Below are 13,665 nucleotides of genomic sequence, written 5' to 3'. Positions count from 1 at the left end.
CAGCGGCCTGTTCAGCAAGGGCTGGGTGTGTCCTGGACATGGAGGCAGAGTGTGGGGGACAGAACCACCTGAGGTACATCAAAGGGCCCAGGAGGGGGAAGAGGGACCAAATGGCCACAATCCCATGAACTCCGGGCCTGGGCTCACGTAGGCCAAGAGGGTGCGCTGTCAGCAGAGGGCTTCTGGAAACCCTAACCGCCCCTTAAAGCTGCCCTTTCCGTCTTTCCCTGAAGGAAGAGCTGTGGCTCAACAACGCCAAGTATAATTAACACGAAGAGGAGAAATAAAAAGAGAAAACGCTTTAAATAAAGGGTATGTGAACAGAAACACATTTATTACAAAAAAACAAAACAAAAAAAATCAAAAAAACAAAAAAACACAAAAACATTCACATTGTATTGAGCTACAATATGGCAGCAGATAAAAAAAATTATTGTACACAGTTTAAGATAACTCCTAACAGAACATACTCCTGTAGCCACGTGACAGAACACGGGGATCCAAGCACTTAGTAGCGGCGAGTGAAGCGGGTGTCGTTGGGTCGGCTGCCCCGGTTCTGTCCTCCAAAGCCCCCCTGCATTCCACCGCGGGGGATCACGTGGCCCCGCGAGGCCCCACCGGGGGCAAAGCTGCCGCGCCTACGACCAATACGGATCCCGGGTTACAGAAGCCCGTGCCCCTGCGCCTGCCCTGCCGGCACACTTTCTAAACCTTCTCCCAGGTGAGCCAACATGCAGAGGAGACCAGTAGGAGGACAAACAGCATGGAACACTTACCCTGACATCCCTCCCCGGTTCATCATGTGACCCGGCCCAGAGTGACCAGACATACTTCTTTCGCCACCTACAAAACAAAAAATACAGTTCACACAGCGCCTCCGAGCATAGTGCGTGGAGATGAGGACACCAACACGGGGCTCGTGTGACTCCAGTCCCTTTCCCGAGCCACCCAGTCAACCCAGAACCCGCAGATCCCGGCCAAGGCATCAGCACACGAATTGCACACACCTGCTGTCCTAAGTCGAGGCAGAGAGGAGTGAATGTCCTCCGTTCCCCCCCCCCCGCCCACGTCCAGCCAGTGATGAGCAAGACCTCGTGGTCTTGGGGAGAGCAGAGAAAGCTCTTCCTGCCCTCAAGAGGCTGCTTGAGCTTTCCAGATGCTTCTCCACAAAGACAAGACACACCCCGGCCGAGAGCCAGGCCTTACCTTGCCACCTCTTGTGGTCCCTGTCTATCATGCCTCCATCAGCAGCACCCTGCCAAGCACGGTCATCCTCTATTCTTCGGCCATGGTCCCCCCAGTCACGTCTGCCCCTTGGAAAAAGATATCTCTGATTTGGATTGCCCCCTTCTCTGCCTTTCACAGTGGGAGGGGTGGTGGGTTCTGGAAGGTGCATTTAGCATTCTGTGTGTCCAGTCCCCATCGCTTTTGGGGTGGGGGTCCGTGGGAAGCGGGACCTGGCTCTCCAGGCTGCTCAGGGCTCTGAGGCGGCCTGAGCGGAGGCCAGTGCGCTGGGTCAGGGGGCCGGCCCTCATCTTTCCCTGAGACCGAGAGTCCTCAGTTGGACACATCAATCCTGCCAGAGACCTGTGAGGCCTGCGCAAGCACGGCGGGGTGCAGGACACAAACCTGGGTGGTGGAGGCAGCCCCCGGCCCTCGCTCATCCTCTTGTCAGAGCCGTATCCGCCCCACCCGTCGCGGGAGTCCCGCCCATGTCGCTCTGGTCCTCCGTGGCGTTCGGGGTAATGCTGGATGTGAAAGAACCAGAACAAAAAGAAAGCTTCGGTATCGAGCCTGGATCCCAAGGCCGTTGGGGCAACAAGCTAATAATCACAATGACGAGAGTTCAGAAGTGCTCCTAAGCACTCGACACGTGGTCTTGTGCCACACAGGCCTTTAGCCTGCACGACAGCTACGTCCCCGAAGTCCGCCTGGGCACTAGTGAGGACAGTCAAAGAATGGAGTCACAGAATGGAGAAAGAAACTGAGGGCTGAGATCCACCCTAATCCAAGTGGAGAGAATTCAGGCACTAAGGAGACAAGGGCACTGGGCCTAGTAAACTGCCCTGCGCCAAGAACAGACAATGGTATGCCAGCTGCATGTGCTCCGGCCCCGCAGAACCACCAGAACAAAAGGGCCACCAGGGATCCTTTACCACAACTCATCCCGGGCCTGACGCCCCTGGCCAGCCGCCAGCCACCCTGGGGCCCCGCTTGTGGAAACGGCTTGCCTGGCACAGGCCACACGAATGCCTGACCCCGTTCCGGGCGCCATCTGAAGGAAGGATGGAAGAGAAAGCCTCCTATTCTAGGAAAAGCTTTATTTGTTTTAAGTATTTATTTGAGAGAGCAAGCGAGCATGTGGGGGCTGGGGGGGGCAGAGTGAGAGAGAAGCCCAAGCAGACTCCCCGCTAAGCGTGGAGCCCGACACGGGGCTTCATCCCGCAACCCTGAGATCACCACCTGAGCCCAAACTAAAAGTCGGACACTTAACTGATTGCGCCCCCCAGGCGCCCCTAGGAAAAGCGGTTTGAAATAAATGCCCACTCATCCTTCACCTGAATCCTGCCCCTGCTCTCAGGGAGCCGGTGAGGTGGCTTTGGTTCCACCGTTGCTCTCATTGTCCCATGAATCCAACCTGTGGCCCTGGCCCTCTCTTGGGCCAGGATCATACTCTGAGTGAGAAGACCGAGAAAGGAATCCTGGTCATGAAGCCCTTGGATGAATGCGCCGGCCGCCCTGTGGCTGTTCCCATCCATGCTTATCTTACCCATTAAACCAGGAAGTCCCTGAGGCCAGAGCGGGCTCGCGCTCACACCAGGAGCCCTAACCACTGTGCTCCACTCCTTGCTTCCCCTGGCCTCTCGTTCCCAGATGTGTGCAGACATCTCCCTCAATAGTAGGGGGGTGGGGGGGCCACTGTACACGATGGACAAAATACAGCATTGTTCCTTCCAGGAGCAAAACCAAAAGCCAAAGCGTCCAAGAAAGTCGGTGCTGCCACTTGGAGCAAGAGCCGAGCAAATGAGACCCCAAAGTAACACTTCCATAAAGAACCTTCAAAACACACCACCTTTTTAAAAAATCACAGCTTGTGATTTAAACCGCTTCCTTTACTTTTAGACAAACAAAAATATTAATAAAGAATAATCGGGGCGCCTGGGTGGCTCAGTGAGTTAAGCATCTGCCTTCGGCTCAGGTCATGATCCCAGGGTCCTGGGATCGAGCCCCGCGTTGGGCTCCCTGCTCAGCGGGGAGCCTGCTTCTCCCTCTGCCCCTCCCACTGGCTTGTGCGTGCTCTAATGAATAATTAAAATCTTAAAAAAAAAAATAATCTTTGATCAATAGCCTTCTAAAAACACAAAGCTGACAGAGAACACTTTTCATACGAAGCCCACTTCTAGCTCTCCCTGGTATTTCACCACGTAGCCACGCTCTTCTGTCCAACCGACCACCCCGTGTGAGGGTTCAGCAAGACCAGAAAGCTTGTGCCAGTGTTCCCCTTCTGTGTCCCCTGTCCCCACCTGCCATCCAGGGCTGCACTGGGGTCTTATTTAGGACACTGTGCAAGAGGAAAAACACCCTTTTGGTTTCAGCAGTGCTTTAGTTACTAACAACAATGGGCAAGGGAGGCCGCAGAGACCAGGAGGTCCACGTGAAGGACTGTGCTAGCATGGCTATTGGCCCATTGGGTCCCACTCCCTTGTGCAGGAGAGGAAGCACCCTCGATTTCCAGCTGGAGACAAGTGCTGGCACCAGGATGCGACTCTGGTTCTGGTTCTGGAGCCTGAGACATTTGACCACCGCACTCAACTTTACCAAAGAGAAACAGAAGACCAAGTGCACATTTAGCTGCATCTCAGGTTTACCTCCAGGAGTAGAGAAAAAGGAATCATGTGAGGATTCCTCCGGAGGTGGCAGAGGAACCCCCTCCAGCTGGCCAAGGAAGGCAGCCACCCCCAGCCTCCCTCAGGAAGAGGGAGGAGAAAGCCGGATGGAGCGGTCTGTGCTAGAGGCAGGGAAAGGAAACTCCCGGGGCGGCAATTCTGCCCAACGATGCCCTGACCACACCCTTCCCTCAGTCCCCTTGATCTTCCAAATAAACCCACGAAAGTCAATGCTCTTTGGGGAAGTTCTCAAGCTAAATCTAAGACAGGAAAAAGGAGCCAATCAAGCCTATTTTCTGATGCCATCAATCTGCAGAGCACAGGTGTGGCCAAGACTAAGCTGCTTTCCAAGGCTCCGTGGGCAGGGGGACCCAGTCAGCACAGCACTGCTCGACCTCCGCGGCCCTGGACTTGCACGTGCTCAGCTGTGCAGCGCATGACCATCCAGCAGAGCCCGTCCGACACGCCCAAGGCTCTTTAGCCGTTAGTACAGGGCATTATTACTCTTATTTAGAGGTGGACAGAACTTCAGGGTCAAGGCCTAAAGAGGCTCCAGGATAAACGACTCCTCCTCCTCAGTTGAGGAGAGAGAAAACACGCCGAAGGAGGGAGAATTGATCCCACGGCAAAAACAGGATACAACTGGAGTATCTGACTCACCTGTCCTTCTCTTTCTCCCATCATAGATCTTGAACCTTCTCTCCTGAAAAAGGCAATTTACATAAAAACGTTAGGGAAAGAAAAATAGGTCGGTTAGGCTCCCCCCAAACAAAACATTTCCCAAATGGAAGCCAAGTAATTCATGCTCTAATGGTTCGAGTGGGCCCATAAAGCCTAGAAGGGCCAACCCTAGTTCTTCAGCATTCAGAAAAAGAGGAGAGGAGAGGCGCCTGGGTGGCTCAGTCGTTAAGCATCTGCCTTCGGCTCAGGTCATGGATCCCAGGGTCCTGGGATCAAGCCCCGCATTAGGATCCCTGCTCAGCAGGAAGCCTGCTTCTCCCTCTCCCACTCCCACCTGCTTGTGTTCCCTCTCTCACGGTCTCAAATAAATAAAAATCTTAAAAAAAAAAAAAGAAAGAGGAGAGTAGAGGAGAGTAGACAACAAGGGGGCCGGCAGGGCCAGGGGGGCCTGGCTAACCTGTCGACGGAGTGGTCAGGGTAGCGGCCCCGGTCCCTGTGGTCAAAGTCGTGGAAGCGGTCCTGGCGGTTGAAGTCAGAGTGGTAGCGCTCATCCAGGGCGGCCCGCTTTGCTTCTGGCCAATAGGCGTCGTCTCTCCTGGAAGGTGAAGGAATAAGTGCAATTTCTCCTCCACCTTCATGACCTTTGCGGAAGTAGGTGAACCGGACCCTCAACTGGTCCTTGGCTCCTGTTACTTCACGAGCTGAGAGGGGCTGGCAGGGTGATGTGGAATCCAACTGGAAGCCTCCGTTCTATTTCGTCTAACGTGCCCCGCTTCCCCTACACAGAACCTTGGTTTCCCTGACAGGAGGGCAGGTGGGCACACGAGCACCTCTGCAGGTCGCCTCTGGGAGTAGCACACAGCCTCGACCTATCAGGAAAGCAAGCGTGAGCGGGGACCTCGAGCTCTCCTTAGCACATGGTCTCTCCTCCAACGTGGACCTGACCCAGCAGACACCAGTGCGAGGGCGTTGAGAAGCACTCGAAACATACGGTTTCAAAACACTTAGGACCGTAATGAACTCCCAGCATCAGTATTTTGCACAAAGGCCAGAAGTCCTAAAATAACTTGAAGGCCCTCAAAAGCAGTCCTGCTGAATACTACATGGGGACCTCTCTAACCCACGCAGTTGAGAAAAGATGAATACAAACTGTGTTTTTTCCCAAGTGGGGATGCAGGTGGAAAAGCTTTGATCAGATCAATGCTGGGACTACCACCCCCGACTCCCCAACAGCAGGATTGAAATCAGGCCTGTTTTTCACTGGGGCTAACATTTTAGTATTCACACATCACATCGGTATGTCCGGGAAATAAAAGAATGTTCTTTGAATAAACCAGGTCCCTACAGTGATGACAAAGCCTAGAAAGGGGGCCCGAAGGAGGGGTTTCTTGGTCTCTGGCCACCCGCTTAGCACTTGGGTGTCACGTGCGGCTCTGGGAGTCTGCACTCCTTCCTCGGGGGTTTGTGCTAGGACTTGAATGTGAGGCTTTACTAGGCACTGCTTTGTGCAACCATTTCTCCACCGACCCGTAACCATGTCTCACGTTCCTGACGACGTAAAGGACATCAAATTGGGCTGTAGCATGCACTTATGCTGCCTTTCAAACAAAACTCCCCCAGTAACATGCTCTTGGGGCCCATACCCTAGTTCTAAACACCCCAGGCCACCGCTAGGGTGGGCTGAGAGCCGCTCCACTTAGCTCCACTTACCGGCCGTCCACGTCGTAGGGCCTCCGCACCGCAGGCCGCCGCTCCTGCTCGTAGCGCAGCTCCTGCTGGCGCCGTAGCTCCTCGCGCTCGCGGTGGATGCGCTCCTGCTCCCGCCGCCGCTCGTGCTCCACGTGCATGCGCTCGCGCTCCAGCCGCTCCCGCTCCATGCGCTCGCGCTCCAGCCGGTGCCGGTGGAAGGCCAGCCGCTCGCGGGCAATCTCCAGCCGCTCGCGCTCCTCCCGCTCCCACTGCGCCTGCATGCGCTGCTCCCACTCACTGCGCTCACGCACCCTGCGGGAGAGTAGCAGCTGGAGGGGCCGCGGGCCACCCAGCGGCTCCCGAGCCGGGAACGCAGGCCTGCCCTGGGGGGCTCGGCAGAAACGCGAACTCGGGGCTGTGCCTCCCCCTACGGGACTCCAGCTCTCGCAGGCCCACTGACGAGAGGGCAAGGGGGGCAGCGGGCCTGGAATGCCAGCGCGGGCCCCGCCCCAGCCACGTTCCTGCCCGGCGGGCCATCGGGGCAAAGAGGCGTGTGCACGTAGAGGGGCAGCTAGAATAGGAGCTCAGCCTCACTCCCTGAAATTTTTTCTGGAGCTCAACATCTCATTCCATGAAATAGCCGATTAAAACTAAGCAACAGAACATCCTTTTCATAGCGAACTAAGTCTCAATGAAAACCTCTGCTCCCTAACCCGTGAGCTTCAATGAGTCACCAGGGAACGGGGCGAATCTTTGGACGCGGTTGTAGAAGTTCAGACGAGCTGACCGACCGGCGGGGGCCTGCGGCGGCAGCGAGAGGGGCCGGCAAGGCTGTGCGGGACCCCCGGCTGCTACTCTGTCCCCAGCGATAGCAACCGCACCCCAGCGCGTTTCCTCCCGGCACCCCGTGCGGGTGACGGCGAGCAGCTGGGGGACACGGCTGCCGGGCTGTCTCCCCCCAGCCCTGGCCACGCACTTCCAGATACATGTTTGTACCCGCAGAAATGCATACTCCGGCCTCACTGTGCCCGTGGTCTGGACCAGAATAGCTACTCCTCTCACGTGCACCCCAATGCCCAGTGAGGCTGAGCCACGCTGCACGGCTGGCGGCGTCTGACCTGTCCCTTCGGGCAACTCTCTTCTGCCCGCTTTTCCAAATGTCAGGTTACTTTTGCCTTGTTACAGTGATTTCAAATCACGTTTATTCCCATCTCTCACGTGTCTTTCACAAAATGAACAGAAGTTACATTCTTATTTAGTTGACTTCTCCTTCCAACCCTAAACTCCTGAATATACTTCTAACTTTATACAAATGCAGACTTCATGTTTACATTCAGCCACCAGTTTATGGTGACTGTTTTATCACTGACGTGAGCTGGAGACCCAAAGTGCTGTCTAAAGAACACGCAAGTGACCTGAAGCTATTTGGGGGAGTCCACCCTTTTGTCACTAGTGAGAAATGTCCCTTTTGACATATTACAGTCCCACACGCACATGGGTCAGGTCCGTGGCTCTATTTGCCAGTTACTTCAACAAAAGTGCCTTCTGCCTTGCCCGTGGAAGCAGGAAGCTTACCCCCTCTACTCATTCTCACTCTGCCAATATTACTAATGATTTTTTTTTAATTCCTAAGTTGAGGGGCGCCTGGGGGGCTCAGTCAGTGGAGCGTCCGAGTCTTGGTTTCAGCTCAGGTCATGATCTCTGGGTCATGAGATCGAGCCCCATGTCGGGCTCTGCACTCAGCGGGGAGTCTGTTTGATATTCCCTCTGCTCCCCACCCACCCCCTAAAATAAATAAATCTTTAAAAAATAAAGAATTGTTTCTTGATAGGAAAAATTAACTGTCATGACTCTCTCCCTGCATATGTTCCACTGTTTCTCGTTTTCCCTTTCCGCAGCTTCTGGAGCACATTTGGTATGTTTGTTAACGAGCACTACTGCACCAGGAAGGCATTCCAACTCCCTGCTGTTCCCTTCCATAATCTTCAAAAAGAGACAGGCCTATCTGCATGAGAAGATCATTGGGAAAAAACCACAGGATGCAAGCCAAAGGAGCCAAGAGGTTTAAAGCAATATTCCACAGACAGGGGACTTTGGAACTATCCCTCTAGGACACGAATATAACCAGTCCAGAGATACAAGCAAACCAGTAACACTCCTGGACACAGACTCACCTACGGGACTCAGAGTCTCTCGACTTCCGAGGCTCTTTGACTTTATCAAAGGACACAACGGACCGCTTCTCTCTGCTGGCCGATTTGCGATCCTGGCTCTTAGAAACCTGGTTCACCAAGAAACATCCAGAAGTTAAAGCAGAAATGACAACAGAAGAATCAGGTGGGTCCAGGTCCAAACATCCAATATGAAGGTTGGAAATGAACACTAATGTTTAATGGAACAACCAGGTAACAAGGTGTTCCCCTCCTAAGAAATGTCATGTTTTCCTTATAATTAAAAGAGCCTCATCACCATGCTAAACTATCCACTGAGTACTTTCAATAAGGTCAAAATGGCAGCACTTCCCGCACTAAACTTTTTAACTTTTCAATGATCGTAACCAATTTTTTAATACTTTGTCTTCTGCATCCAAAATAGATTCCTTACTCTTCTTGTTCTTTCCCTTCCTAATTAAACAGGCAGTGAGTGCCCAACCATGGCTACTTCTGGTATATCGGAGGATTCCTGATTTGTGTGGTCACATTATTTTTATGAGACCTTCCCATCCTTAGCCCTGGAGCTCGTACTTCAATTGTGGCCATTTTCCAATCATTTTATGTAAAATAAATGTAAAAGAGATCACATGTATTATAACATTAACAGAGATCATTTGCACAAACACAAGCAGACTGAAACTTTCCATAATGGAAGCTTGCAGGAGCGTCAATGGTTTGTCACCTTGCAGCACAGGGTAACATGGCAGGCCTTAGGCTGGAGCCTGGGAACCTAGTGCCTAGACCACGCAAATGTGTTTTGTGCTGACCACCTGCTTTCCTTGTGGAAGTCAGGAAGTTTGTATCTGGCAGAACGCCTATGTAACCAGTCCCTGATAAAACCCTGGGGTGCTGAGGCTCTAACAGGCTGGTGGGCTTCCCTGGGCAGGAACAGTGCCCACGTGCTGGTACACTTTCAGGGCTGCGTGAGCTCACAGGCAGAAGAGAGCACAAGGGAGCCCGCACGGGTCTCCTGCACATGCTGCCTGTGTCTTTTCCCCACGATCTGGCTGTGGTCCTTACTGTACCACTGGAGCCAATCTTAGCTGGGAGTGCCCACCACAGGCTAAGCCCAGTGGTCCTTAGAGTGAATCACTGAATGTGGGTGGCCTTGGGGACCCCGGACCCCTATCTACCCAAGTTGCAAGACTGTCAAAAATTGCACTTATGGATATCAACAGCTGCCCAAGACCCTAATAGCAGGCAGAGTGAAGTGGTAAGAACCTAAGATGGGTCCTCTGTGACTTCTGTGTTCTGTGGAGCATCCGCAAGGAGCAAGAACGTGGGACTGAGCCAAAGTGGAGACCGGATTTAGAAAGGCAGGAAAGGCTGGCTGGGTTGCACAGGAGTTTAGGAATGCACAATGGAGAGCTGCTGAAACTTTCAGGGGAGGCAATAAAATAGCCATATACAGGCTGATTCAGAAAAAAAAGCCAACCAGTCCCATATTTGAATTTTATAAGACCACTGCTCTAACCCTTGAGCTATTATGGAACCTTCTCCACCACATATGAATTTTAAAATCAGCTTTAGGAAATTAAAAAACAAAAAAACAAAAAACAGGGGCGCCTGGGTGGCTCAGATGGTTAGGCATCTGCCTTAGGCTTAGGTCATGATCCCAGGGTCCCGGGATCGAGCCCCCATCGGGCTCCCTGCTCAGCGGGAAGCCTGCTTCTCCCTCTCCCACTCCCCCCGCTTGTGTTCCTGTTCTTGGTATCTTTCTGTCAAATAAATAAATAAAATCTTAAAAAAAAAAATTTCCTCATCAGAATTATTAATGAAAGCTTTTAAAACTATTTTTTAGAATGTCAAGACGTCTACAGTTTGAAAAGATATACCACCTTTCTTAAATTAAGCTCAAAAATTCCCTAAACTACATAGAAATGTAAATGAAAGAAATATGAAATGAGAAAAATAGTATACCCTAATTAAAAAATTAATACTCACTCTCTCTTTGGATCCTGATGTTTTGACACTAATAACAGGCACACCTTTAGATTTATCCATCACCACAGTCCGCTCTGTTCCTCGACTTCCTACAGGAAGAAAGGAGTTGTGTAACAGAAGAAACAGGAAACACCCAAATTAGAAAAAAGTACTCAACTCTATGGAAAAGAAATCTAACTTGTGTTGCTGACTGACTCCAGTAAACCATGAAGCCCACCAACCAGGAGAAGAACAAACACCAAGTGGCATCTCCGGTGACAGTACCTGACTTTGTAGTTCGAGATCGCTCTGAGGGGCCAGCTTTCTGATCGTCTTGATCTTTACTCTTTTCTCCGCTTCCGTCTTCACCTTTCTTAACATCCTCTTTTCTATCAGCTTTATCTTCCCTCTTAAGGTTCGCAGACCTAGAAATAACGTCCCAGGACACACAAGCATGTTAGATCCCCTATTTAGAGCAAGCAGCCACGACCTGACTCTTGCCCTGAGCACCACGGGACCAGGAGGCTGCCTGGGTTGGCATGGACAGGACGATGAACAATAGGGAGTCCCACCTGCTCTCCCCAGGCACCCCCGGAAGAGTGACTGCAGGAACGAATCATCTCAGCTACTGGCGGTGAAACCCTTCCACCAAACGTAAAGAAATGAAGGGATGAGGGGCCTTGCAGTCTCCCCCAGCTGTACGGAAAACGTGCAGAACGGGAACTACAGAAAAGGACCATCTTGGCCACAGCTCCCTCACAGAAGAGCAGTACCTGTCACTGGTGCTGGACTTCTCCTTTTTCCCCTCACCCTCTCTCTTTTCAGAGGTTTTCTTCCCAGTAGGCTCATTTTTCGCCTGAAAAAGAGAATGAAATGCAAGTATTACCTTATTTCCTAAAAGGGTCACATCCCTGGAAGAAAACAGCCACTTACTTTTTCCACTGAGATCATCTTCCCATGGAGCTCTGTTTTGTGCAGGTGGTTAATGCATTTTGTGGCCTCTTCTGCTGTGGACATTGTAACAAAGCCATAGCAGCGAGCTCCAGGACTCCGGGCATTTGTCACCACCTTGGCACCCACCACCTCAAAGGAAAGCACACAAATATGGCTCAGACAGGAGCCCCACTACTGCCCCAACCCCAGATGAAATGAGCAGGGCATCACAGTTCACGCTGCTTTCCTCGGATCCATGAGTCCTGGCGCCCTCCCTGGGGTGAGGACTGTGGGGGAGGCCCTGTTACCCGGTGCCCGACAAGTGGCACCTGACAACTAAGGAGGATAATGCTAGTGCCTCACTGCGACTCCTCTGAGGCTCTGCCCCACTTCCGGCTGCTCCTCCTGGGGACCAGGACGGCCGTACAGAGAAGCATCGAGGAGGTGAAACACAAGGCAGGCCGCTGCCGGCATTCCGTTAGCACGTGGGCAGTAAAGCAAGAAGACATATCTGCGGATGGAGCCTGAGAGACGACACTTACTCAGAGCGATAACAAAATCCAGCGAGAGGTTTCTGGTGCCACAGGCACATCTTTACATACTACCTAATTTTCCAGGTGACCTCGCAAGCTGCAGTTAGGCACCCGGGCTCAGGGGAGGTCCCCCATAAGCCAGTATTCATCCTCATTACGCCACACAGAGACTCAGACCCAAGGGAGTTTCCAAATGGGCTGGTTCCCCGACTCAAACACCTGAAGCATGCGATGCACCCAAGACACTGGAGGCTCCGAGGTGACATGTCCCTGCTGAGAGCACCCATCTGCTCTGAGGGCCACAGTGGAATCATCAAAGGGGCCGACCTTGTATTACTGAGCCTCAGGGAATCGCTAGTTCTTTCTACAACCACGTCATATTTAATTTCACTCGTTAGTTCTCGGACATCGATAACCAAGGTAAATACTATTGGTTTTCTCTGTTGGGACTGGTCGAACCCTTACTACAAAGGTCCGTGCCTTTGGCTTGCCCCAAAAGCTACCTCTGAGACAAGGAGCCCGGGATGGTGAAGAAGAGTAGGGAAGAGACCCAACACAGGTGCTCTGAAACACACAGGGAACTGCAGCAGGCCTTGGGGGCAGGGGGAGGTGGGCGCATCTATCCATCACTGCCACAGTTCACGGCCTGAGCCGGGAGGGAGGACAGGCAAGTGCTGCAGAGGACAAGTGGCCAGAGCTGCCCCAGCTGTGGGTGAGAGCAGGTGAGCTGAGAGTCATGGGGCGGAGGCACCAACAGCTCTGCTACAGCCACACACATCATCTCAGGGAGGCAACAACTTTCAGGGCCCCCAAGTGTAGAAACGAGGTTCATGGGGGAAGTGACATGCTCCCGGCCACACAAACGAGCAGCAGAGCTGTGGCCTCTAGCTACCCAGACCAATCTGACTCCACGGGCCCTGTTCACAACCCCTCTCCACAGCCTCACTCGAGTTCTGCACTCTCCCCACCCTGCCCTCTGCTACAACCCCCAAAACCCTCCCTGAGCTGGAGTTTAAGGCTCAAAACCATTAGAAATGGATTCAGGAAATCCTCTAAAATTCAAGTGGTGGCTTTTGGGCCGGGGAAAAGGAAGAAAAAATACTAAGTTGATGTGGGCTCTGGGAGCTTCCACCTCTCTCACCTCTAACCGTGGACAGACAGATCCTTCACAAGCCATGAGCAAATGTGAGCTTAAAGAATGGCAAGGTGTTGTTCAGAGCAGTCACCAAGACGGGACAATCATCTACATGTAAAGGCCATACTACACTGGCTTCAAAACATTTTCTTCTCCAGAAAACCCCCGGTCTTACCTTCCCGTATTTGCTGAAAAGATTCTTCAAATCTGTAGCTCTGGTGGTAGAAGAAAGTCCACTAACCCAGAAATTTCTACCACAACTGCTACGACCTATTTCAAAAGAAAAGCCTGGTCAGAAACACCATACTCACAGGATCCTGAATCTTAAAGATGGAAGTCATTCCAAACCAGGCGCTCTCCAGTTGCCAGCACAACCCAAGCCAGCTTAGGCAGGAGGGCCTGCCCCCGTCCTCGCAAAACCCTTGCAAATGGCACACTAGGCTCACCAGGGCTGCGAGCAATGCCACTTACGATATAGTGAGTCAGGGGCTATTAGGACCATGGGAAGTTTGCTCCCTCAGAAAGTCACCAAATGGCATTAGGCAGCCCAGTGGGGTGGCTTCTGAACATAAAACAGCTGCTATCAGGATGAACCCAATTCAGAGGCTTCTCTTTCTTGTCGCAAATACCTTCCCACCTATCCCTTGTTTGTATTCTAGGCTGCTAAGAAG

At 52.4% G+C, this 13,665-nt stretch overlaps 1 protein-coding gene across 4 annotated transcripts in view; it reads right to left on the bottom strand.

Annotated features, from left to right (window-relative positions):
* Positions 1 to 324: 324 nt before the first annotated feature.
* Positions 325 to 13,665, bottom strand: part of SAFB (scaffold attachment factor B) — a 36,282-nt gene continuing 22,941 nt past the window's right edge. For 2 of the 4 annotated variants that reach the window (XM_032394598.1, XM_032394600.1), the window contains 13 exons: positions 13,170 to 13,264; positions 11,327 to 11,476; positions 11,167 to 11,249; positions 10,679 to 10,818; positions 10,415 to 10,503; positions 8,432 to 8,538; positions 6,279 to 6,569; positions 5,026 to 5,163; positions 4,548 to 4,590; positions 1,630 to 1,748; positions 1,207 to 1,313; positions 777 to 843; positions 325 to 638 (listed from right to left, as the gene is read on the bottom strand). In XM_032394598.1, the coding sequence (XP_032250489.1) occupies positions 509 to 638; positions 777 to 843; positions 1,207 to 1,313; positions 1,630 to 1,748; positions 4,548 to 4,590; positions 5,026 to 5,163; positions 6,279 to 6,569; positions 8,432 to 8,538; positions 10,415 to 10,503; positions 10,679 to 10,818; positions 11,167 to 11,249; positions 11,327 to 11,476; positions 13,170 to 13,264 (1,559 nt within the window). In that variant the 3' untranslated portion in view covers positions 325 to 508. The remainder of the gene's footprint in view (positions 639 to 776; positions 844 to 1,206; positions 1,314 to 1,629; positions 1,749 to 4,547; positions 4,591 to 5,025; positions 5,164 to 6,278; positions 6,570 to 8,431; positions 8,539 to 10,414; positions 10,504 to 10,678; positions 10,819 to 11,166; positions 11,250 to 11,326; positions 11,477 to 13,169; positions 13,265 to 13,665) is intronic. The other 2 variants (XM_032394599.1, XM_032394602.1) reach the window with 1 other exon arrangement.

Source organism: Phoca vitulina, unplaced genomic scaffold (assembly GCF_004348235.1).
Source record: "Phoca vitulina isolate PV1807 unplaced genomic scaffold, GSC_HSeal_1.0 scaffold81, whole genome shotgun sequence".
Taxonomy (NCBI): Eukaryota; Metazoa; Chordata; class Mammalia; order Carnivora; family Phocidae; genus Phoca; species Phoca vitulina.
This window is presented reverse-complemented; position numbering and strand designations above follow the sequence as displayed.